The sequence below is a fragment of the Triturus cristatus genome, chromosome 6, assembly GCF_964204655.1.
Source record: "Triturus cristatus chromosome 6, aTriCri1.1, whole genome shotgun sequence".
Lineage (NCBI taxonomy): Eukaryota > Metazoa > Chordata > Amphibia > Caudata > Salamandridae > Triturus > Triturus cristatus.
In genome coordinates, this window is record NC_140589.1 from 1,142,199,240 (window position 1) to 1,142,226,336 (window position 27,097).

The following is a 27,097-nucleotide window of genomic DNA, read 5'->3' on the forward strand; positions in this document are numbered from 1 at the left end:
ACCTCGACTTATACTCTAACTATGCCACCCGAAAAAATACGGAAATAATGTTTTTCGGTTACTTAAGCCTATGCTTACTCTATGCAACGCCTAAAATAATCAATGTTCTATGTGAATTCGGAAAAAAGTATCCTTTGGTGTTTGTGCAATGTGCAGGTTATACACATGGTATCAAACGGACTTTTTGTACATTAGCAACTCACTCCGAGGTATAGGTGTGGTTTGCAAATTGCCTTAGTTAAATTACACATTTTTGCTGATACTTTTGTGAACCAGGTCCTTGGAGATTTAATAAAGTAAACTGTTAGTTACTGTTGTCAAGAATTCACTTGTGTTCCAAGACCATTAATGTGTCTACCTGTTGTAATCACAAAAGCAACGTAAGCTGTAACATTTTACCAGAATGGCAACTTAAAAAACAAAATCTACATAACATTTTAATTCCTCACAACTAATTTCCAGCTTCATACACCATCAAACTCGTATATACATTATTTATTATTTTATTTGCACATGTTTTGGTAGAAGGTGAATTCGTCGTCTTTACAAGTACATTAGGTGGTGTTTCCACACGTTGAAAACTCTCTTTTCACCAATGCAGTGTTTTTAGAAGCTGTGACGTTCATCAGTAGCAAGCAATGACTGGAACTTTTACGATTTTCTGCCAGGGAACAACCCAGACTTCAAAGTAGCAGCTGAATGTCTGAAGTAAACAGAATCGAAAAAAAAATTGAAAATATTAGTTTCATTTCAATTTTCAACTGTCAGTAATTTCAAACCACAGGTGCATAGACAATGATCCGTTTCTTTTACTGTTTGTAATAATATCAACACAAAGGTGGTGCGGATATCAGACGGGGGTGGTTTGTCACGGGGGTGTCACAGGGGTGAGGTGTCACGGGGTTTAGAAATCAAATTTAAAAAAACTTCGAGACTGGGTCCTGCGTCTTCTGTGTTCCTGCTCTCCTGAGTCCGCCTCTAGGAACAGGAAGCAGGCAGCCAGGCTCCCATCCCTAAGCCAATCACAATGCTTCATGGAGCACTGTGATTGGTCTGAGCGCCGTTGCACAACACTTGGCCAGGGGCTGGGCATGTTCTCCATGTAGGCTGTAGTTCAGCCTGCATGGAAAAAAGAGAAGTGCGCATGACTGCTTTGGGCAGCCCGAGAGGGCCGAACAAAGCATTCATTGCGCACCTACATCGGCAAACCACTCTGGCCCTGCCCTGCTCCATGAGCAGAGCAGCCGTGCCCACCCTCCAGCCCGCAAAGGAAACATAACATGATAATAACTGAAAGTTATTGCCATGTTATGTTTCCGCTTCTAGCACTGCTTGAAAAGCAGTGGGGCTACGCCCCTCGGCAATAGCGGAGGAAGCCGCCACTGGCTGTATTACAGATGTGAGCACTGAGTTAAAGGAGCTCTCTTGGTCACATTGAGTGTGCTCCACAAACTGGTGGTGCAGTCAGTGTGCCCCTAGGAACGTTCCATGGCCACAGACATCCCTGTGACTGCCCCAGGGACATCTTTAGAATATTGAAATCCCTGTGATAAGCATATTTTTTGGGTGCCCTCTTTGGAACAGCTTTGAATTTATGATCAAATGGCAGCTGTTTCATGCCCTTTGGTCATGTCACTGATAGTGCACACTCTTCCAAATTCAAAATATGTTTACATCTAATATTCAGGGATAGTGATATGTGTTTTCAATGTTATAACAGCAAGCAGCTCACCAACATTACTGCAAATAATCTCTGTGGCATCCTCCCATTTATCACACACGAGGTCTTGTTTTGGTCTAACAAACTTTTTTATGGAGGTTGCATGAAACAAACAACACTTCTCTGCAAAATGTATGTAATGGACTCACGCACATCACCCACAAAGTTTATTTAAAACAATCTGTTTAAGAATTATTCAAGGTCACCAGGCCAAGACTTCCTGTAGAGTAGAGATGACTCTCTCATGGGGCTCCCCTGAAAGACTAGGGCCCTGAACCAGAGCCCACTTTGCTCATGCCTTAAAACTTCTCTGGAATGCACTCACATACATGCGGATCACAGCCCCTTTTTGAAAGGCAGGTCATATTTTTGCCTATACTGTGAAAGCTAGACTACCTGCTTCAAACAGTTGATTTGCATTTCGGGCATGTGATGGAGCGGGTAGTACAAAATTTAGTATACCCCCTATTCTGCATGTTTATATTAATTGAATAATCTATTAATTATAATATTATTAATGTGTTTGCATGAAGTTTAATCAAAATTACTAAAGTACAAAATACACGTGGGATTTGCATTTTGCATGGCTAAATAATTTGTAATTAACATACGTACGCATACTAATACATTAGAAAATAGAATATTGCATGATATATGTTGCTTTTGTGACGTTTTTGTAATGTCGCACCAGATGACATCAATGGGTGAATATGAACGCTTTAAATGTCGCTATATGCTAGATAATTACAAGCACATAAGGGAATTAGAGAGGGTTTAACATTTTATTAATTATTGCTACATATTAATTACTCTCTTGTGTTGGTTTCGCTTAAGTTGTCCTTTAGTCCTAAAATTAAGATGGCCGCTGACTTTACGCGACGTGATGGCCACAATTCCACGAGGTTTCGGGCGAAGTGCGCCTGCGCTAACAACATGTACCAGTGGCCTCGACATGACCCAAGACTCGTTGTACCCAAGCAAGGTCACGGTGGGATGCCTGCCAAGCATTTCAACAACGGACAGACACAAGGAACCGGATGGATCATGTATAATGACATAACCCCCTGAACTGTGTGAAACCTCACCGGACGATCCCGACCAACCAATGGGATAAGCCCAAATTTTATAAAATGTAACACATCGACCGTACTTTGATTATAAAAATGGTGGTAGAATAGAGAGGGTAATATGTGGTATGCGATTTTGATGAGAGTGATGCCGATTGCCCATTGCTGACGGAGATGACGGTGACGCTACGTGACTGCTGCGTTCCTGAATCTTTGACAGACTGAATGCTGCTCAATTTCTTGATTAACTGAGGACTTCCTAAAATTTATGGGCACTGATCGATGTTTGCACGTCTCTGGTCCTTGACCCAATCTTTGGGACTGTAGAGTGCTGCATGAAGAACTTTCGAATTCTGACTGATTGACGACTAAATTTGATGACTTAGAGGACAACCGATAGCCAGATTAGGTAAATATGGTGTTCTGTGATTTGCTTAAAGAATAATACATTTACTAGATGTAACTAAATTCTTGCATTAATTAGATAAACGAGATATTGATTAACAAGCAAATGTGTTTTAGTCGTTTATTGAGAGAAGATAGGTTTACGATGTATAGAGATAAGGATATTAGTGTATAGATGTGTAAATAATTTTCTCTCTATAGGTTATAAGGTATTCTTTTCATGTCAGCGCTTGGAACCTTCATCTCTCCTGTAAGTGCAGACCAGTGAAGGTGAAGTGTAAATGTTGGTGTTATGGGCCCACCAATGATTGAATGAGAGAATGTGTTAACATGATGTCTGGTCTGTGACGAAGGGAGGATATTTGGTATGGGTTTTGTCTTGATTCTCTTTACCTAGGTTACTGCGCTGCAACACATGCACAAGGTTGACTCTGCCCTTAGGGCAGTAAATTAAATGTTATTGAGTACAATGACCATGTCTGGGCTGGCGCACACTGTCAAAGATGTGCCACAGTGCAGACCACAGCACTGTGCTCTTTTAATAATGATACCCAGGGTCTGCTGGGTCTGCTAACTAGATCACAGACATTGACAGCATGTAAATGTCTCTGCTTACACACCATTGTCCTTCCTTGCGAAAGCAAATAAGGCAGTTCAAATCGAAAGCATTGTTTAGGCTTTTTCACCAATGAGTCTGGCTAACAATTGGGTAAATGGTCAATTTACTAAGAAAAATACATGTTTAATGAAAAAAGTAGCCTATATAGATAATTCTGGAAATACAAGATTTCCCATTATATTGCCAGAAAAAATGTATAGCCTGTATGAGGCATATACATCATTTGGGGGCATCGCTGTGTCCCCTGGCATGCCCCTTGGGACCCCTGGCCTCAGGTGACAAAATCAGTGCCCGGAACACAACGGGAGCTTTCCTTATGGCTGCTGGTTGAAGTTCCACTCCCCTTGTTTTCTGCCATTTTTTCATTACATTAATAGTAAATAATATATTATGTATTATTAGCGTAAAACAATTAATTACTTTTAACTGAAATATTCACTTCCCTGGCAGATGAGGTAATTAAAAAAAGATTTTAAATGTATGCTGTATTCGTGCTTGCAGGTGAGATTGGATTTATGTGAGAGGCAGCGTGTGCATGTCAATGTTGGTGTATGTGTAAACGTGTGCGAGTGAAAGTGAAGGTCAAAGTTTGTGTTATGTCACTTCCGCTATCCCAGGCATTTTGGTGAATTGTCCTTCATGCTTTGAGTTATGTATATCTTTGTCCTAATTGTCAAATCTTGCGCGTTTCCCTATTAATAGATTCACGCGGTGGTTGTTTCTTTGTTGGCTCTGCTCTTCCAATGCTGAGGGCCCACAACATCTTGCAGTCCTTTCCCAATAAAACGTCAAAGCTCCTCAGACTTTGCTCATCACACAGCAGTGTCAGTCATCCTCATTCCTGCTCCTTCGGCAACCACAAGTGTTCTTCAAAGCAACTTTGGCATGCCAATCTAGGTTGATGGCCCTGCCTTCAAGTTGGCCCCTACACCTGGCTGTCACTGCCTTTGCTTGTTCAAGGGCGATGACCCTAGGTTTGCAGGGGCCCCCTCCTGACACACGGGGTCACTGAGCTGACTTTCACAAGGGTGACTGCTCTCTTATGACACACTGGGTCGCTGACTTCTCAGAAACAGTTGGGCTTTCCGTAAGTGGTCCTGATTGGACCGGTGTCTCACACTTTATGTGATCCACTTGGCAGGTCCCCCACTAGGACTTGCACCCTTCAGGTGCTCTTCACCTCCTCACAGACCCACTGGTGTTGGCAGGCAGACAGAAGGCTGGTGCTCTAGGCTCAGGGCAAGTGGTCTTGACTTGCTGGGTGATAGCTAGTCATCCAGCATGTAGACTAGCAGACCTTGATACGTAGTCCTGGTCTAGCAGCTAGAAGTCTTAGTGGTCTTTACTCCTGTTGAAATCGGCTGTTGAACAGATTCTGGGACTCATGCTCACACTTTTATGGTCCAAATTGATGCACAAATCGATTAAGTGTCTGGTCCTTTGCTATTCCTTTTGTGAGTGTTGAATTCTTCGAACTGCCCTCTCTCCTGTCCTTTGTCAAAGGGACATTCTGCCACAGAAATCGCCGCTCTAATTTTGATTGACACACAACACGAGCCAAGGGAGTAACTAGGGATCACAACTGGCTAACAGCTTCCACAGAAATATGCCTACCAAATGTTCAAAGACATAAGCCTATCCCACCATCATGATTTCCTGGTACTTAGGGTGTCAATCTTATCAGAGCCACCATCAAGCATTACAATGAGCCCGGGCCCCACTGACCAGCAGCTCCTCCTGGGATCAAAGATACCTTTGATGTAGACCGAGGATGCTCTGCTTGCCTTCCTCCAATGTGTGTGATCCTACCTCAGCCCACATGAATGTCAGCAATCCACATTTCCTGTCTGGGGGTTAGGGTCCTCACCACCACTAGCCTTGCCTGACCCTGGGCTTCAAAAAAAATGGAACCTTAAGGCCTTCATGTTGGGTACCATTCACAGGTGCACACAAATCCAAGCTTGCACAAACAAGTATAACATGCTGCCTATCGCTACACACAATCACCATGTAGACCAAGGGTGAGCTAAATACACAGCAGCTGAACTTTAATTGCGTGGGCTGGTAGGCACTACTCCAGTGACACAATTAAAAAGGCCTGCCTGAATCTAATGAAACACAAAATAGATATACTGCCTTCACCACACAGTGTCACGTAATTCCTGGCAATGGCAGTAGCCCTCTACCACTATGAGGGCAGAGTTTGATGCACATCTCCTGGTCTAACAAGACCCCATTACCGTGAGACAGGTCTAGGTCATGGTGCACATACATGATCCGAGTTTGCCTATGACCTAAAATCAGTGCACAGGATCTAACCATCCATGCAACTGGGGGACTCGGGGAACGGGTGCACGTCCATCGCCATGCAAGAGACTATTCCATCTTGACATAGAAAGCGAATGAATGGGAAGATGGACCGGTCACCACCTCTACTGGAAATAGGGACATGGGATGAAATTAAATAAAATATGTATCAAACATTTGATGCATTCATTTCAGTGAGGCAAGGAGATAAGAATAGAAAGTAAACTGTAAACTTGGACAAATTATTAAAGCAGTCTTATCCACATAGGAACAGTATTTAAACTTTGTTGAGACATCCAAACACAAGAGAATTCTGTTTCCATCTGATTTAGGTCAACAATAACATAAATAATATATGATTAAAAATAAATTATCTCAAATCAACTTCTGTATTAATTGCAGAACTGTTCACCCGGGACTGCGAGGTCCAGGCTGCTTTGTGCTCTAGCTATCGCCCGCACCTGGCTCCTCTTCCCGGCTCCGCCCCCAACAACTACACGACGCCTCGCGGCCCCCGCTACGCGGGAGCCGCTCGTAGGCTGTGGTCACTGGTGTATCCCTGGCCTGAAGTATCATCGTTGCTGTGAATGCCCTGTGCTGCTGTGGACAACGCTTGAACCCTTTGGCTGTGGCCCCGCTGCTGTGTTAAGCGCAGTGCGGGTGTGGGAGATGCTGTATCTCTGAGGGGAATTTTAATTGCAGAACTGTTCACCCGGGACTGCGAGGTCCAGGCTGCTTTGTGCTCTAGCTATCGCCTGCACCTGGCTCCTCTTCCCGGCTCCGCCCCCAACAACTACACAACACCTCGCGGCCCCCGCTACGCGGGAGCCGCTCGTAGGCTGTGGTCACTGGTGTATCCCTGGCCTGAAGTATCATCGTTGCTGTGAATGCCCTGTGCTGCTGTGGACAACGCTTGAACCCTTTGGCTGTGCCCCCGCTGCTGTGTTAAGCGCAGTGCGGGTGTGGGAGATGCTGTATCTCTGAGGGGAATTTTAATTGCAGAACTGTTCACCCGGGACTGCGAGGTCCAGGCTGCTTTGTGCTCTAGCTATCGACCGCACCTGGCTCCTCTTCCCGGCTCCGCCCCCAACAACTACACAACGCCTCGCGGCCCCCGCTACGTGGGAGCCGCTAGTAGGCTGTGGTCACTGGTGTATCCCTGGCCTGAAGTATCATCGTTGCTGTGAATACCCTGTGCTGCTGTGGACAACGCTTGAACCCTTTGGCTGTGCCCCCGCTGCTGTGTTAAGCGCAGTGCGGGTGTGGGAGATGCTGTATCTCTGAGGGGAATTTTAATTGCAGAACTGTTCACCTGGGACTGCGAGGTCCAGGCTGCTTTGTGCTCTAGCTATCGCCCGCACCTGGCTCCTCTTCCCGGCTCTGCCCCCAACAACTACACAACGCCTCGCGGCCCCCGCTACGCGGGAGCCGCTCGTAGGCTGTGGTCACTGGTGTATCCCTGGCCTGAAGTATCATTGTTGCTGTGAATGCCCTGTGCTGCTGTGGACAACGCTTGAACCCTTTGGCTGTGCCCCCGCTGCGGTGTTAAGCGCAGTGCGGGTGTGGGAGATGCTGTATCTCTGAGGGGAATTTTAATTGCAGAACTGTTCACCCAGGACTGCGAGGTCCAGGCTGCTTTGTGCTCTAGCTATCGCCCGCACCTGGCTCCTCTTCCCGGCTCCGCCCCCAACAACTACACAACGCCTCGCGGCCCCCGCTACGCAGGAGCCGCTCGTAGGCTGTGGTCACTGGTGTATCCCTGGCCTGAAGTATCATCGTTGCTGTGAATGCCCTGTGCTGCTGTGGACAACGCTTGAACCCTTTGGCTGTGCCCCCGCTGCTGTGTTAAGCGCAGTGCGGGTGTGGGAGATGCTGTATCTCTGAGGGGAATTTTAATTGCAGAACTGTTCACCCGGGACTGCGAGGTCCAGGCTGCTTTGTGCTCTAGCTATCGCCCGCACCTGGCTCCTCTTCCCGGCTCCGCCCCCAACAACTACACAACGCCTCGCGGCCCCCGCTACGCGGGAGCCGCTCGTAGGCTGTGGTCACTGGTGTATCCCTGGCCTGAAGTATCATCGTTGCTGTGAATGCCCTGTGCTGCTGTGGACAACGCTTGAACCCTTTGGCTGTGCCCCCGCTGCTGTGTTAAGCGCAGTGCGGGTGTGGGAGATGCTGTATCTCTGAGGGGAATTTTAATTGCAGAACTGTTCACCCGGGACTGCGAGGTCCAGGCTGCTTTGTGCTCTAGCTATCTCCCGCACCTGGCTCCTCTTCCCGGCTCCGCCCCCAACAACTACACAACGCCTCGCGGCCCCCGCTACGCGGGAGCCGCTCGTAGGCTGTGGTCACTGGTGTATCCCTGGCCTGAAGTATCATCGTTGCTGTGAATGCCCTGTGCTGCTGTGGACAACGCTTGAACCCTTTGGCTGTGCCCCCGCTGCTGTGTTAAGCGCAGTGCGGGTGTGGGAGGTGCTGTATCTCTGAGGGGAATTTTAATTGCAGAACTGTTCACCCGGGACTGCGAGGTCCAGGCTGCTTTGTGCTCTAGCTATCGCCCGCACCTGGCTCCTCTTCCCGGCTCCGCCCCCAACAACTACACAACGCCTCGCGGCCCCCGCTACGCGGGAGCCGCTCGTAGGCTGTGGTCACTGGTGTATCCCTGGCCTGAAGTATCATCGTTGCTGTGAATGCCCTGTGCTGCTGTGGACAACGCTTGAGCCCTTTGGCTGTGCCCCCGCTGCTGTGTTAAGCGCAGTGCGGGTGTGGGAGATGCTGTATCTCTGAGGGGAATTTTAATTGCAGAACTGTTCACCCGGGACTGCGAGGTCCAGGCTGCTTTGTGCTCTAGCTATCGCCTGCACCTGGCTCCTCCTCCTGGCTCCGCCCCCCTTGTTATCATAAGACACTTCCCCCCACGCGCTAGCGGGACGCGCGTGGGGCGCACACCGGGGGGAAGACCGGGCAAAGAGCGGGCCCTCTAAGGCCCTCCAAGGCCGAACGAGGCCGGGCAGGGCCCGGTCAATGTCATTGTAATTACCGTGTTATCTCACCATTGCAATGGCCTTGTTTGAAAATAAAGTGTCAGGGGACAAACTGGGGGGCGTGCCAAATGGCCCTTTAGATAGTTACTTTAAGAAGATCGGAACGGATGATGAAAGGGGAATTTTAATGGCTGAGCGCAGATCTGAGCGCCGTCGCTCAGTTGAGAATATGAAACGCAGGGTTCCTGAGGACTGAAGAATCATCGTTGCTGTGAATGCCCTGTGCTGCTGTGGACAACGCTTGAACCCTTTGGCTGTGCCCCCGCTGCTGTGTTAAGCGCAGTGCGGGTGTGGGAGATGCTGTATCTCTGAGGGGAATTTTAATTGCAGAACTGTTCACCCGGGACTGCGAGGTCCAGGCTGCTTTGTGCTCTAGCTATCGCCCGCACCTGGCTCCTCTTCCCGGCTCCGCCCCCAACAACTACACAACGCCTCGCGGCCCCCACTACGCGGGAGCCGCTCGTAGGCTGTGGTCACTGGTGTATCCCTGGCCTGAAGTATCATCGTTGCTGTGAATGCCCTGTGCTGCTGTGGACAACGCTTGAACCCTTTGGCTGTGCCCCCGCTGCTGTGTTAAGCGCAGTGCGGGTGTGGGAGATGCTGTATCTCTGAGGGGAATTTTAATTGCAGAACTGTTCACCCGGGACTGCGAGGTCCAGGCTGCTTTGTGCTCTAGCTATCGACCGCACCTGGCTCCTCTTCCCGGCTCCGCCCCCAACAACTACACAACGCCTCGCGGCCCCCGCTACGCGGGAGCCGCTAGTAGGCTGTGGTCACTGGTGTATCCCTGGCCTGAAGTATCATCGTTGCTGTGAATACCCTGTGCTGCTGTGGACAACGCTTGAACCCTTTGGCTGTGCCCCCGCTGCTGTGTTAAGCGCAGTGCGGGTGTGGGAGATGCTGTATCTCTGAGGGGAATTTTAATTGCAGAACTGTTCACCTGGGACTGCGAGGTCCAGGCTGCTTTGTGCTCTAGCTATCGCCTGCACCTGGCTCCTCTTCCCGGCTCTGCCCCCAACAACTACACAACGCCTCGCGGCCCCCGCTACGCAGGAGCCGCTCGTAGGCTGTGGTCACTGGTGTATCCCTGGCCTGAAGTATCATCGTTGCTGTGAATGCCCTGTGCTGCTGTGGACAACGCTTGAACCCTTTGGCTGTGCCCCCGCTGCTGTGTTAAGCGCAGTGCGGGTGTGGGAGATGCTGTATCTCTGAGGGGAATTTTAATTGCAGAACTGTTCACCCGGGACTGCGAGGTCCAGGCTGCTTTGTACTCTAGCTATCGCCCGCACCTGGCTCCTCTTCCCGGCTCCGCCCCCAACAACTACACAACGCCTCGCGGCCCCCGCTACGCGGGAGCCGCTCGTAGGCTGTGGTCACTGGTGTATCCCTGGCCTGAAGTATCATCGTTGCTGTGAATGCCCTGTGCTGCTGTGGACAACGCTTGAACCCTTTGGCTGTGCCCCCGCTGCTGTGTTAAGCGCAGTGCGGGTGTGGGAGATGCTGTATCTCTGAGGGGAATTTTAATTGCAGAACTGTTCACCCGGGACTGCGAGGTCCAGGCTGCTTTGTGCTCTAGCTATCTCCCGCACCTGGCTCCTCTTCCCGGCTCCGCCCCCAACAACTACACAACGCCTCGCGGCCCCCGCTACGCGGGAGCCGCTCGTAGGCTGTGGTCACTGGTGTATCCCTGGCCTGAAGTATCATCGTTGCTGTGAATGCCCTGTGCTGCTGTGGACAACGCTTGAGCCCTTTGGCTGTGCCCCCGCTGCTGTGTTAAGCGCAGTGCGGGTGTGGGAGATGCTGTATCTCTGAGGGGAATTTTAATTGCAGAACTGTTCACCCGGGACTGCGAGGTCCAGGCTGCTTTGTGCTCTAGCTATCGCCTGCACCTGGCTCCTCCTCCTGGCTCCGCCCCCCTTGTTATCATAAGACACTTCCCCCCACGCGCTAGCGGGACGCGCGTGGGGCGCACACCGGGGGGAAGACCGGGCAAAGAGCGGGCCCTCTAAGGCCCTCCAAGGCCGAACGAGGCCGGGCAGGGCCCGGTCAATGTCATTGTAATTACCGTGTTATCTCACCATTGCAATGGCCTTGTTTGAAAATAAAGTGTCAGGGGACAAACTGGGGGGCGTGCCAAATGGCCCTTTAGATAGTTACTTTAAGAAGATCGGAACGGATGATGAAAGGGGAATTTTAATGGCTGAGCGCAGATCTGAGCGCCGTCGCTCAGTTGAGAATATGAAACGCAGGGTTCCTGAGGACTCTATTCTCCAGGTCCCCCTAGGTGATTGTGGTAACCATGATGTCCCTTTTTCTCAAGATAATGTTCCTTTATTATTACGTGATTGTTCTCCTATAAATTATGCTCCTAGTGTTCATGTCATTAGCGATTCGCCCCCTTTAATTGACAGGGAAAGCCATAAGGTCCCTAATACGCGGCTTTTATGCCGTGGAAAACAAATAGGGAAAAAGGCCAGGAAAGTGGTTAAGGGGAAAATACATGGTCCTCCCCCTAGGAAAATAAAACGTAAGGAGGGGGCGGCCCAAGCTAACTCTAGGATTAGCCATTCTGACTTTGGCCAACACACAAAGATTGTAAATGGAAAAGCTTTGGGGTTGGCAACTGGGCCAGATACTAGGTTAAAACCGGCCTCTCTTTCCCTTTCTGTAGGCCCTGAATTAGTTGTGAATAACCTTGAAACCTATTTGCCCGCTGATGTCCCCCCGCAGCCGGCCGTTCTTTCTACTGCTCTCCAAACCAAACTGGGAGATTTGTTTAGTACTTTTATATTGCCCATCACTGACAGTTTGAGGAGGTTGGAACACAGGTTAGAGGACATTGAATCCGCACTGAGTAACTTGATTGCTGCGGATAAGGTCCAAGTGAATAGGGCAATTCCCCAGGCCCCGTTACACTCTATTAATGCTTCTCAGGAAACTCTCGACCTTAGTAAAAATGCACCACAGGATCCTAATCACTTAGTACTTGACCGTCTCAGAAATGGGCCTCCAACGACTGTGAAACCTTCAACTAGTAAGCCCGTCATTAACCCCTTGAAAGGGACTACCATTGCACCAATGGGGATTACACGACAGGAGCAGGGAAGCTCCAGTCCGAATGGGGGCCTAGGGAACCATGGGCCACAGGTTGATTTATCTTCCGAAGCTGTGCCCCTGGTGGTGGTTTTGACGGGGGTTCCCACATTGGCTGACCACAAGAGAGAAGACTTATCAGCTGAAAAATAAAATTATACATTGGTTAAGTTTATATAGACCCATAAATAAGAAATTAAATGGTGAGATATTGTATGTCAGACGTCTCCCCTGGCTTGGTGGTAGAAGTAAAGATGTCGAGGGAGATATAGTTCTGATTAATTTTAGAGATCCTGACGCGGTCGATTTTATATTGAATTGGTCCTTAGGTAATGGTAATAGTCGAATTAGCCCCCGAGCCTTGACTTATTTTTACCCCAGGTCCTTGGTGTTCCTCCCAACCCATGCCAGGAATAATGCTAGAGCTCACCCAGTTATTCCTATAGTATACATGGCAAGAATTTGCGATCCGATCCCCAAGATTGGAATATGATTCCTCCTAGAACCACCAGGAATAGCAACCAGAGAATGGAGAACTTGAGGCCTTTTACGCCACTGGAGCTAGGGAATAGGTTTGATGTTTTTACGGGCATGGATGACTGCGATTGAAGTTTACAGTCTAGGAAGGGTAATTGGGGCAGTCTAAGTCCTACCAGGCTAGCGGGGAATGTAACTGAGATCTCTGGTGAGGTCAATGAATCCCCTAGCAGAGATAGGGTTCCTTTGGATCCTAAAAGTATGACTGTTACCAAGTCCCTCGTCATTACTCACTCACTACCTGTGGGAGGTAGTAGTGATGAAAGTTTTTTTTTTAAATATTATAGACCATTCTGTAACTTCCAATGAACCCAAATCAGGGGTATTGGATGGTCAAAATGGAGTTATTTCTGCTCCACCCACTAGTGGTAGAGATGTTATCCGTCTGGTATCTTGGAATATAGCTGGGTTAGAAAAAAAATAGGCTCTTCCTGAACGGAACAACTTTATTGAAAAATTCGATATATGTATGTTCCAAGAAACTTGGAGCTTATTACCAGTATACAAAACTGGATATGCAACCTTTTGGGTACCTGCTTATAGTTGTGGTAAGGGCAGACCTTCTGGGGGTTTACATATATGGATAAAAATAGATTTAAATTGGAACATTTCAACTTATGATTTGGAATGTAGGGACATTCAACACCTTTCTTTTGAAGGGCAGACCAAGGGTAGTAAGATTGAGTTATTTAATATTTATGCTAGAGGGACTTGGGGAGACAAAACGTCTTGTACTTTTACGATTCTGGAACAGGCATTAGTTAATTGCCCCTCAAACTCTAAAATAATTGTGGGGGTGGGGGGACTTCAACTGCACATTTGAACCCCTAAGTGGGGATGATCCCCTCGGTATAGAGGAGGAGGATGCTAGTTGGTCCATTCCAGCTTTGTTATTACCCCCGATCAAAAAATGGTCCGCTAAGGCATTACAGATTAACGCTCTTACTGTGGATTTTAATCTAAGAGCAGTAAATGGTAGATCACCTTCTGATCGGGAGGGAGCCATGACGTTTAATAGACTTAGTAGCCCATCCCGAATTGATTATATCTTATTGGACGTTACTATGTGGTGTGACCTAGTTGATATGGAGGTGGTTCCCTCGCAGGATAGTGACCACAACCCCTTGTGTTTGATGTTAGGGTGGAGCAACTTAAAAGGTGGTTCAAAACCAGCTCCATCGAGGTTAACAAAGGAGGTGGTCCCATACGATGGCAATCGAAGATTGAAATGGGACAAGGTTAGCCCCCATCCTGACAAATTAGCAAAGATCAAGATGCATATTGATGAGCTGACTAGAGAGTTGGCGGGATTAGCCTCGGGAACAGGGGTTGCTCAGGAGTCGCTTTTTCCTCAGATATACAAAAATGCTATTGAGGAAGTTGGTAAACATTTTTTAACCCAGAGCTCTAAAACAAAACCCCCTAAACCCAGTAATCCCTGGTATTCTGCAAAGTGCCGGGCTAAAAGACGGGAGCTAACTGTTGCCCTCCGCAAAAAGAATCAACCTTTAGTTAGAGTAGTCAGGAGGGAATACGCGAATGAACAAGTGCGGGCTAAAAAAGAGTGGGAGGAACAGTACTGGCAGGACCTTAAACACTAATCTAAAACGAAAAATGCTTCGCTGTTTTGGGATTTGATTAATAAGGTCAGAAATTACAATAGGCCATTATTGGCCAATCACATTACTAGCCAACAATGGTATTCCCATTTCTCAGCCCTATACGGCGGACAAGATGCAATTGAATCTTCTTTTTATGATCCAGCCAATCGGGCCCCTCTTTTATCGATGCTTGAGGAGCCATTCGTGATTTCGGAGGTAGTATTGGCCATAAGACATCTAACCCCGAAGAAGGCTGCTGGCCAAGATGGTATCCCGGGGGATCTTCTTTTGAAAGAACCCATAGCCTGGGCCACACTCATTGCATTAATAATGAATCTAATTTCCAAGGGACATCCTGTCCCAGATTCATGGAAGGGTGCAGAGGTGATCACTGTTTATAAAAAGGGTGACAGGGACGACCCTGCCAACTACAGACCAATCAGTCTGATTGACGTGATTCAGAAAGTGGTTGGCAGGGTCATCATAGTGCGAGTTGGTGTATGGATGGAGGAGGAGCAGGTCCTCTCCCATTTCCAGGCCGGGTTTCGGAAAAAAGTGGGCACGATGGACCAGGTCTTCCGCTTCTTTGCGATCTACTGGAAAACTGTGACAATTAACAATGGTAGTCTTTACCTGGCGTTCATAGATCTCAGGATGGCGTTCGACCTGGTCCCCCGAGCTAGGCTGTGGGATGTTTTGGAGAAGATGGGCTTTCCGGGCCCCCTTTTGGACCTTATAGTGAAGCTCCACGAGGGTAACTATGCGAGAATCAGATGGGGTACCCAAGGCCAATTGACCGAGAGGGTGCCCGTGAGAAGGGGAGTTCGCCAGGGATGTGTTATGGCGCCGACCCTTTTCTCTTTATTTGTGAATGGTGTGGTGGACCATCTGAGGGAAGAGTCGGCGGATGCGCCATCCCTGGCAGGGGAAAAAACCCCTACCCTCCTCTTCGCGGACGATACCATTCTGATCTCGAAAACCACAGCAGGCCTCCAAAAGTTATTACACCGCTTCAGTGAGTTTTGTAATGATAGGGGACTCACAATTAACACCTCTAAAACCAAACTTATGGCCCTTATTTAAGAATTTTACGCTCAATGGTGAGTCTTTGGAGATGGTGGACTCCTTTGACTACTTGGGTGTTAGGGTGAATAGCCGGATGCGCTGGAATGATCATCTGGCTAAAATGCTATTAAATTTTAAAAGAGTTGCAGGGGCGGTAATGCGAGAGCATAGGGCGTCTGCGAGTAAACCTGTGGCTCCTGCCCTTGCAATTTATGAAGGCCAAATATTACCAACTGCCCTGTATGGCTCTGAACTCTGGGGGTTCGAGAATACTCCGGACCTAATTACCTCAGAAAACAAGTTCTTGAGAGAACTGGTTGCCTTACCAGTTTCCACCCCATTAATACCATTACGTTTAGATATGGGCAGGCGCCCTCTTAGAGAAATAGTGCGCCTTCGCCCTCTACTCTTTTGGGTCCAACTGAGAAGGACTGAGGAGCTCAAGAACTATGCAGCTGCTTTGGACGAACTCATCTTGCTAGATAAAGGCAATAGGATTATGTGGCTGAGTAATTTGAGGCAGCTGGTCGGATATATAGGCCTAAGTGTCCTTTGGAAGAGCCAATCCCCACCACCCAAACTAGTTATCAAGAAGCTGTATTGGGAGTGGGTCCAGCAGGAGACTTCCTGTAGAGGTGTAGGGGGTCTTCTCACCGAGCGCTTCCTAGAGTTTAAGGGGATTAGGTTATTTGAACCACTCCTTGACTTTGAGAAACCCCTGAATAGATCACTATATTTAAAAATCAGGTTTGGAATCCTTCCTGTAAATGCTTTTACTTCTGGGTGGAACATTCAAAGTGGCTTATCAAAGGCCTGTCCGTGTTGTGTAGCCCCTATTGAGTCCGTGGCGCACCTTATGTTTGCTTGCCCAGCTTACAAGGTGGCTAGGATAATATGGCTAAAACCCCTATGCAAGGGCTTGGGCCTTAGATGTCATGTAATGGCCCTGCGTGTCCTCTGTACCGAGACATCCTCTCCCTCGTTGGTGTGTGGTGTTGCCAAATTTATTGGAAGTGCTTGGATGATACGTATGAGAAGACTTAAGACCCAACTCAACCTGCAGGTCGGAGCGTCTTCATGAAGGAATGCTCCTAGGGTTAGGATAGTTGCCACAGACATTTATACAGCAGGGGAAATGTGTAGTTATGTTGATTAATGCAGAACAAGCTTGATAAGTTTTAATTGTATCCCCTTGTATTATGATGTTTCAAGTAGAGCAATTTTAATGATTTAATTGTACTTTTTTATATTGTGATGTTCATATAGGTCATGACTACTGTATATTTACTTTTATGATAAATTCTTTTTATCGAATAAAGTATAACGAACTAACTTCTGTATTCATAATTAATGGTGGCATAACTTTTTAGAAGTTGGATGCATTCCGCAATGTCATTAACAAATGTTGCAATTCTGCAGGGCTATTACCGAAAACAAATATGCACCCAATTATCTATTTCAGCAGATTGTATGCATCACAGGAGTTCTGGGCAGCTTAGCCAGATCCCTTCTTCGGCTGCTCTCCAATGGGAGTTACTTAATGCTGAATGATCAAGGTTGTTGTGGGATGTTTCCAGGCATCGCATATCCAGTCACAATAAGTTCCAGGGTTAATTGTTGTATGCAAGTATTGTTTCCACTGACCCACACAGTCATGAAGGTGTTGTTATGGCCTTCGTTGAATGTAACCTATATACAGTTTGATTCTCTGAGCCGACTGAAAGCCATGCTTTTACAAAAGGATGTGGCCTTGACCTCAGCCCAAGAGACTATTAATCTTCAGGTTGCAAGGTCCTCAGCTGAGATACAGGCACAGGTACGAACAAATTTCCCAATCCATTTTGGAGAAATGGTACAGCGTATCTTTATAAACCCACCTTTTTCCTGCACCGTAGTCCTACTATCTGCTCCACCTGAACATGTCACTTGTTCTGCTGTCAGTGCCGCGATGCCCCTTTGCTGGGGCAGCTGTTGCGCTTTACAAGTTGTGGTAACATAACATGTCTGATATGAAGGTTATAGTACACCTATTTAAGACCATAGGTTCTGGACTGTTGAGCACCGTTCAGACAGTCTTTGGAGTGATTCCAGCTTTTATACACTCTGTATTTGGAAACATTTTTGGAGGGTTTCCGCTAATCCTGCTACTGGTAGTGGGTATGCCGATTACAATTTTACTGCTAGGAAATGGACTTCCCAGTCACCAAGGAGATGTAAAAAACACTCTTGGAGATATGTTACCGTGACCGCATGATACTTCATCTGGGCACACCTCGACTTCGGGAGCTATTCCGATCAGTGTGGATTGACTGTGTTTTGCCTGTTCTCCGCTGCTTGTTCTGCAGACAAGAATGCATGTTGGATCTCTGTCTAACACTTCCATCAGTTGCGCCTCCGGAGGTGGATGTATTGCTGGACTCGTTAAAAGGCCCAAGTAGTGCAGTGTCCTCAGCGTATTCCCAGGTTGATGTCTGCATTCTTAGAGTCACCACAGGGTGCTTCAGCATGTGTTGGTTTGGTTACCGGCTTTCCTACAGGCACACAGGCTTTGGGAAGTGAAGAAGAGCATCCTTGCTCGATTGACCTGATCTATGAGGTGCTACAGGGACCGAAGTCTGGGAAGGCAAGCAGCAATGATGCTGTGTCTCCCAGACAGGACACACCCCATTTGGCTCTATGTGTGCAGGGAAAAATTCAGCCTTTTTCTAAAACAACTGAAATTGGAATTTTAAGCAATTTTTTTTCTCTTACTTTTATGAGCACAATGGCTTTCAGACGTACTCAGTTGCTCCAACCATATATGAACATAGTTTAAAGTACTTGTAGACCCTTTTAGATACATAAAGGACTTATAAAGTTTTTAGGCTTCTTATTGTAATTTTTAAACATTTTTTATTTCTGGACATTTTAACAATGTTTTTATGATTAATTAGAAGGACGTTCCCTTTTTAGTGTATCGTCCGGTCGAATGAGGAGGGGGTGTTATGATTTGCAATGTACCCCAATATAGGCCTGGGTAGTCTACTAACCTTTCACCTACATTGACCCTGCCATTGTACTACATAACTAGTTTGGTGCTGACCTTTTACCTAGATTAGGTGCTGCATAAATGTCATGTGGTTTTCTCCAAAAACTAGCCTCATTTATTATACATGAGAATTCTCAGAATCACAGCCGGATTACCAGCTTCTGCATAATAGCTATGTACAAGGTTCATTACTATTGTCATCTTCGGCTGACATTCCACAGCATAGTAGAACCCCAGAGGGTACCTTTTGGGTATATAAGCACCATATCTTTGCTGGGGCAGACAAAGGAGAAAGACTTCCACACTGACACGAGACACTGAGGTTCCTGCACATGGACACTACAGTATGCAGTGGTCTAACATCCCTCACAGGTGTCCATCTCAAGACCAAGGTGGGGTTGTTCACTCTCCCACATCAGGTAATGGGTTTGGCTCTATCCTAAGGGGATTCTTGGCTATTACACCTACATACATGCTAGGTACACTTACGTACATCCAGTTAGGGTTTGTCTCGTAGGAGTATGCATTATTACTGTCATGCTTATATGTTTTTATATATTCATTGTTTTAGCACTATGGTAGAATTCCAGCATCTACTTACTCTGTTGGTGCGAATACCATCGGTTTCTGTCTTGTGTTTGTTACAGCACATGTATTTTATACTAGAATGACGCTGGTTTTATAAATGCTTATTGAAAAACAGCCCCACTGTTTATTCTATATATGTCTGAGACAAAATGAGCATGTGTTACTGAGAAAAAAGTACTGTACTGTTTCCATGAGTCCTGAGGGGTCAGGGTTGTTATGTTCGATAGTTGTTAGAAACTGCGCTCCTTGGTAAGAGAGGCTCATAGTGGCACTGTGAGCTAGCTGGTATACAGACTAACATATCCTTTTGGGGTGTCTGGAATCAGTCTGGACACCAATCCCTTAGTTTATGTTGTCTAAATGCGCAGATCTTACAGAGATTTGTAGGAACTACATGACAGAATCAGCTATTGTCTCTCTCTTCTTTTTCTTTTCTGTCTTTTTCTCTCTCTCCCTGCCTATCCAGGGGAAATGGGTTCATTTTGTTAGCAAAGAGGAGAGATGGTGTCAGTGGCGGCTGGTGAGATTTGAAAGTGGTGAGGCGCAAACTTTCTGTCAGAGTGTACCACAGCGAGCGAGCACAGCGAGCGAGACCGAACATCTTAAGGAGGGTAAATGGTGCATTTTCAAACCAATTTGAGAAGCAGGAAGGTTAATAAAGCAATTGTGAAAGTGCGTTTATTACATTAATAAAAGGATGTCATATAACAACATGTAGATAGAAATCTTTCTGAAGCTAGGCCCTGCCAGTGCCATGCACCTCTGAGCAATATACGCGCTGTGTGCCAGCAAGGCCTAGCGACAGAATCATTTCTATTGTTATGTTTTTGAAGCAGAGAGTGGTACAGAGGCGTACACACTATCAGCCAGGGAGCTCACCACAAAGACACTGTCATGGTGTGAGCTGCCACAGTGAGGTCAGGACACAGCCTAATAACCTGCACTAATGGCGGGTGTGCTTCAGAAGTGCACTCACTAACCCTCACCTGCATTCTGTGACCCACACACTGACAGCCAAGGTGCTGAATACTAAGGCGGTCTATACTTTTTTCACCTCATGCGGCTTTTCATCCACCAATGTATTCTTTCTGACCCTGCCATCCTTGTATATGTACTTTTCATCCCTGCATTCTCCATTTTCCACTATTTTGCTGTCTTTGACTTCCTCCTGCTTTTACATATTGCTGCTTTTCTCACTCACTCTTGCTCTCGGATAAAGTCTGATGATTAAAAATAAGTCCCGGTCCCCCGAAAGAGTGCCGGTGGGTCCCACCTGCAAACACAGCTCCAGTTAAGCCCCCCCTCCCACAGTAGCAGCCTCTTTCACTGTGACCAGGGGGCTCTATCACCATCATCGGGGACACACACGTTAAAGAGTGGGATACTTGTCTCCACTTGTCATGTCAGTTAGAACGTCCTTTCTGTCTTGTCTACCTCTTTAACGTGTTGAATCGATGACGGTGCTAGCAGAGGTTATTCGTATCAGCTGTTATCTAAAGTCCAGTATTTACAGTTTCTGTCTCAAAATGGTGTTTAATGAGGGCAGGTGAGGAGCAGTTGTCGCTCCTGTATGTACAAATAGCCCTCCTGGTCACAGTGAATGAGGCTGCCACTATGCGAGAGTCGGAGCTTATCAGCTCAAATGTAGTAAATAAAGATCTTTGCAAAATCTGACTAGAATATACTTTGCAGCAAAGTTCAAAATTAATAACAAAAAGATGAACTTGCATACTTTCACTGACAGAAGTGAAGCAAAAACGGCGATAAGTAACTCAGCTGTCACCGTACAGGCGTGTCGCTGCACGCTGTGCAACAACGCCTGCCCAATACACCCCCCTCCCCCTGCCGCCACCCTACCTTGCGAGGTTTCACAAACTTAAAAAGATTACCTTGTCAAAAATAAAACACTGAATAGGTAACTCGAGCTGACCCTGTTACATCCGGCATTGGAAGTGGGCTTTCTTAGACATGTTAGCTGAATAAAAAAACATTATCACTCGAAGGCTACAGAATGATTACTGTACAGTACAGAAATAGTGTTTTCAAGTGCTTATGATTTCTGCGGGTACACTTACAAACCGGTTCAACATTTTGTTTTCAGTGATCTACATTGAATTTAAAAGAACGACGTGAAAAGTTTCATTAAAAGGAGCATGATGTCAGAAAATGCAAACAGGTGGTGACGGCCCCTGCCTACCCTCTTTTGAGCACCCAAAAGCCAGGCTAGTCAGGCATAGCCTCAGCTCTGCTGTTACCAGCACAGTAACGGGTTCAGTGATGCACATTTTGACTGCGTGGCGCCCACCCCCTGTTTCAAGCAGCTTTATTGCTGTTGGATAATTCACTTCTCTACTGTTCAATATTCAGAGAAAATCCTCTGCATAAGTCTCGCGAGCCGCTGACTCGCTAACGCCCGTAAGTGGCTTTGAACCCGGAATGGCAGGACTCCTGCAGTGAACGACTGATACAATCATTAACCACGTTCTCCCCTATGCCTCTCTGTTAATGACCTCCAGCATTAGCAAAATGAATATCAAAACTAGCCTGCAGCTGGCCAGACTGAGTAACATACCTTGCGTGCAGGTACACCGCATGTGGGCATGAAGTGTGGGATCAGTGCACACCACACGCCCTGTACAAGGCACGAGAACAGTGGTGCATTGCAGAATAGGGATTAGCTAAGTGTGAAATAAATAGCGCTGCACACCAGTAGCATTGTGCTTGGACCTAAGCACTCCCAGCTGTTGCTGATTGATCAGTGCACAGAGGCCTGGCCCAGGATCACACCGTGTGATCGAGCGAGGACATGGCATTTTTTTTAACAGACTCCTGACAGCTTCCCGCACACACCGGCCTCAGGTCTACGTGTACGGATTTGTTTGCGGTGTTTAAAAGCGCACCATCCTTTAAGAGTCCAGCTTGAAGGTGCTGCTTGCGGACTATTAATGCCCGCTCTGGTGTGCTTCAAGTCAGTGCAGTCAGAGTATTAATGCCCGCGCTCTCCGCTCTGGTGCGCTTCAAGTGTCGTCAGAGTATTAATGCCCGCACTAGTGCTTCAAGTGTCGTCACAGCAGTCACGGCTGGCATGAGGGTGTGGGGGGTTAATTTAATGACTAACACTGTACCAGTATTCTCCTGCGGTCCCACGTCAAATCACGTCTCCTCTGCACCGTGGAACTAACTTCTCCCCGCTCTTTTCTTTTGCCGCTCAACAGGAAATACTGCCAAATCAGGAGACTGGATGCGACGGGGGCCGGGCGGCTGACCCTTATTACTGTGTATCCTGGCATCTGATAGGGCATGGGGCAACTTTGCGAAAAACGCATCACCGCCCAAGCAGGAGCCTATGTTCAAATGCCTGCACTACACTAGGCATGCGCAGCATACCTAATGGTGTGTGAATGTGAGTGAGGAGCAACGCTCCTCGCTCACATGCACAGTCAGGTCATCTTGGACTCTAGCTCTCGCCTGCGTGCCCTGTGCGCTGACATGCGCACTTTAACTCCATGAAGCACAGGCCGGACCGGAAATGTAAACAAACGAATTTTGTGAAAGCTGTCAATTTGTCTGCTTACATTCCTGTTGCCCGAACTGCAGTGAGCAGTTTCTTTTGTGGGGCGCCGCCCCGGCGCCCCTAATGGACCATCCGCCACTGGATGGTGTAGTGACGGGCTGTGGCAGGGCATTCGGACCCTGCACACACCGGCCACAGCCCTGGACACCGGACACCACTTCTGGTTAGGAAGGGGTGAGGCAGGGACTGGACACTTGTTGTACAGACAGGGTGGGACATGGGAAAGAGTGGCAACTTTTGTTGAATAAACAATCCTTTCTACATACCTGCCCGTCTCTGCATATTGCTTTCTGGGTCTGGGAATGTGGACACGACAGGCACGAAACGCTGTCTGTAAACCTTAACAAGGCAGACCCTGTGCGAAGGGGAAGGTGGGATACTGCCTTCCCTAGGATAGGATTGTTAAAAAGGGCCAAAATGATTATATAGGGTGGACAATATTCAACCAGAGAGATGGTCGCTCTATTGACCCAATTTTCGGTAAAAGCGACCATGTCTCTGGTCGAATATTCAAGTCAACTGTAACTCCTCATTCACCTATTTCATGAACAACAATTTTTGCTGCTTTTTGTATTTATCATCTTATAGGTTATCACTAATTATGATACCAGTAGAGAGGTAGGTCCTCTGTTTATATCTAAGCCCACCCAATACTTACTAATTGTAGTTTAGGGGCCTATACATGGCCCTGACGAATGCCTTAGACCCACGGCTGATTAGAGGCAGAAACATGTTGGCTAATTATTTGTACAGTGACGCTTACAGGTCATTACACCCAAGTATGCCTCCTGTATTTACCCCTTGGTAATCTTGTAATCAACCAGTGATACCACCAAATTAAAGGATACTTTAGTGGATTATCCCATGGTTTTTTAAAGTCATAAACTGGACCCAAATCATTGTCCTGAGAGAAGAAATATCTAAGAACTCCCTCAGAAAAGCTCTGTTCGGAGGTTGAGTCCGCCCTGGTAGTAATCTCTTACCAGGGTGGGATGAGGTGGCAAATGATGAAGCATAACCAAAGGAAATGATGGACGGAGTGTTGAACATTGCAAGCACTCACCCCCAGTCAACTGATCTGGGTTTAATCCATCACCGTTCTTTAGCCCACTCTGCCACCCCAGTTCAGACATGGCCATATGCAAATCAGTCTGACCCTGTGCCTCATGGGAACAGTCCAGCCCGAACTGCCAAGCCATGTCTTCCCTGGACCGGAAACAAGCTTCCTAGGACCGGTTTCTGGCATTTCAGCCGTCTTCAGCCAGGCTTGCTTGAATCCAGTGGCAAAGTGAGCAAGGGACTCACGTCTGAGCATACCCTGCCAACTTATGGCGAACAAAGCAAAACCAAAGGAAATGATGGACGGAGTGTTGAACATTGCAAGCACTCACCCCCAGTCAACTGATCTGGGTTTAATCCATCACCGTTCTTTAGCCCACTCTGCCACCCCAGTTCAGACATGGCCATATGCAAATCAGTCTGACCCTGTGCCTCATGAGAACAGTCCAGCCCGAACTGCCAAGCCATGTCTTCCCTGGACCGGAAACAAGCTTCCTAGGACCTGTTTCTGGCATTTGAAGCATGTCACATTACGCGAGAGAGCCATCCTCGTCCAATTAATGGAATTGCCTTGAATTTATGTAAAAAACAACTAGCAGCACACAGTGAACTCATTGGTTATCTGGTACTAACCTGCTGACTTGCTGATGAAGCAAACAGCATTTCTCTGAGGGTATCACGCCAATTGTTGTGTTTTTTAGGGCAGGGGGTTTTCCAGGGGGCTTTAAAGGTACTTCATGGATTTGAGAGGACGAGTCATTATGGGGATGGTGGTAGGGTGATGGATAGATAGGTGCATGGGACACTTAGGAAATATTTGGCTGGGAGATTGGTACACTTTCATTCAGGACTGGGGTGGTGATTGAGGCACACTGACTAGGTTGGTAAGATGACAGGCTGATGAGCTTGAGTAGATGGAGGTTGGGCAGGATGTGGGGTTATGTTAAGCATGAGGCGTAGCAGTGCTAATAACACTTTTTAAGACTTAGGATAAGCATTAAATGGTAACACATATTGGTAAAGCCAACAGATCTGGGTTTATTGTGACAAAAAACGCAAAGGCATGTGTGCAGAAATCAAACCAAATTGAGGGGACTATGGGCTTTGTTCAGGTCTAGAATACATGCCCAGTCAACATCAAAACCAAAAAAGGTATGCAGTTGCTATGAAGGAAAAGAGGGGCGGGGGAAGAGAGAGAAGTCTGAAGAGGCGACAAGTTGTCCTTTAGGAAAGGAGGGAAAGGGGAATCCCTCCTTTCGGAATTAGGGCACTCACACACCCAGCCAGCTGGATGTCATGCTTCATCATAGGGCATGCTCCTTGTCAGGTCGGCGCTGCAATACCGGACGGGCACCCTATGAGGGGCTCTTTGGCGGAGATCTTTTATTCCGTGCCGTATGGTGACATGGGTGTGAGGGACCTAAAAGTGTAGATGTGCTAAAGTGAGGGTCAGTAGACCATGCGGGTATAAAACAGGGAATGGAATGTCCAGACAGGAAAGGACCCACTTTATAGCATGTGCGCGCAGCCCGCCCCTCGCTACCTCCCTCCACCGTGCTCTGACTTAATGTTAATCAGGGATGTAGAGCAGATGAACCCAGGTTAAGGCGAGAGACGCACATTGACGAAAGTGTGACTACAGGGGTCTCTCCCTCTCTCTCCTCCCATGGGGCATGTAGGTTCCCCTAATAGGACTTCATGAAGTGCACATTAGGTAGAGCTTTGACATAGGTCAGCCTACGCAGTGGTGTCTTCCTACCAATGTGTGTGGTAAGATAAGGAGCCCTTTTTCTTTATTCTTTGTCCTGATTAATGCCACAGTCCCCTTGGGCCAGATAGGCAGAAACATGTCGACAACACTTACCATCACAGTGATGGGGCAGTAAGTTCCCCACCCTCACTGGTCTTGTCTTTTAATATCATATAATCCCCTCCTCAGAATAAATTTCACTCTAGGGATTATACAGATTTTTAAACTTACTCACTTTATGAGCCCCCACTTATTTGTAGAAGTGCCGCCCTGTCTTCAGGTGTAGGCCCGCTCTCCATCAAACCAAGTTTTTGGAGAGTGAGCTCTGCCGATGATGAAGCATGACACCAGGTGGCGTGTGAGGACAGTCCTTAACTTTTTGTAAGATGCCATCACTTGCTTCACCTAGCAGTATCTAGGTTTCAGTCACAATACTTGGAGCAGCTTCAGTTGTGTTTACACGTTAGGTTGGAGGCCAGCTGTCTCCAAGTGCCCAACGCCTCTTTTTCCCTCCACTGATATCTGCTAGGGTTAGTGTGTTACAGAGTTCCCACTATACCATTTTTAGGAGTGCACACCCAAATTCTAATAGAACATATTGGCAAACTGGTTTGTCCACACTCCACTGAACACAATTTCTTGGAATGTATTCTTTGGTTGCCAGAAGGCTATCTGTGTGTAATCTGTGATTGTCAGTCATTACTTCTGAGTCCATTATATTGGGATACTTACATCACGGTTTTAACATCAGAAGAGCCATTAAATCGAATGGCAGAACACCGGGAGTGCTTTTACAGTGCATACCTTTACTTCTCTAGTGCCTTTAAATGCCCTGTATGTAGGTATCATCTTTTAGGCCCTTATAATTTAATTTATATAATAATTCTAATGTTTAACACATAATTTGATTTACATATATGTTTGTATACTGTTCGACCCGGGGTCTCCAGTTGGCCAGAGTCTGCACCCTAGTCCAAGCATGGACCACCGACTCCAACAAGGTAGCTTGGCGCGAAGCAGGTAGGCACGCACGAGGCAATGTGTGAAGTAGTTGTGCAACACACATCCACACTGACAAAATAAAGCACACACAATGAAGGGGACACCACTCCAATTTTAGGTAGGAAAACAAGTATCTTTATCTAACTTCGTGTTAGGCATGAAAACTGCCAGGTTCTCACTGTAGGCAAGGTAAAAGGCTCTTGTCTCATCAATTTCAATACAGGCAACAAATGTTATGCAGAGATGCAATACACTTTCAGGAAAAACATTACAGCAGAGGGCATTTCAATTTTATGGTTGCTTGGGACTGGCTATCCTCCCGAGGTATTCCGGCCCCAGGAGCCCCTGGGGCTATCCCTGCTGTGAATAGGACGAAGTCACTGATTTAGCGGAGGCCACAGCGCTCCCCGACTCCGCAGTTCAGTCTCTTAGGGATTACTGAGACAATGCGGAGTTTAGGACGGTATGTGCCGGGCCCCTTCCGTGTTCTTCCTCCTTGAACCAGCCCCGTCCCCAGTCAGCCCACTCCACACTCTTTGCGGGGCTATTACCTGGGAATGAGGGTGTCCCTGCAGTCTGTGGGCCTCCCCACAGCCGGGGGATTGATCAGGAGGATTCGGGGATTCTCGCTGTCCCTGGAG

General features: G+C 47.4%; 1 protein-coding gene across 2 annotated transcripts in view; it reads right to left on the reverse strand.

Moving 5' to 3' along the window:
• Positions 1-487: 487 nt before the first annotated feature.
• CST7 (cystatin F) overlaps positions 488-27,097 on the reverse strand; it is a 140,777-nt gene continuing 114,167 nt past the window's right edge. For both annotated transcript variants that reach the window (XM_085609324.1, XM_085609325.1), the window contains one exon: positions 488-703. In XM_085609324.1, the coding sequence (XP_085465450.1) occupies positions 626-703 (78 nt within the window). In that variant the 3' untranslated portion in view covers positions 488-625. The remainder of the gene's footprint in view (positions 704-27,097) is intronic.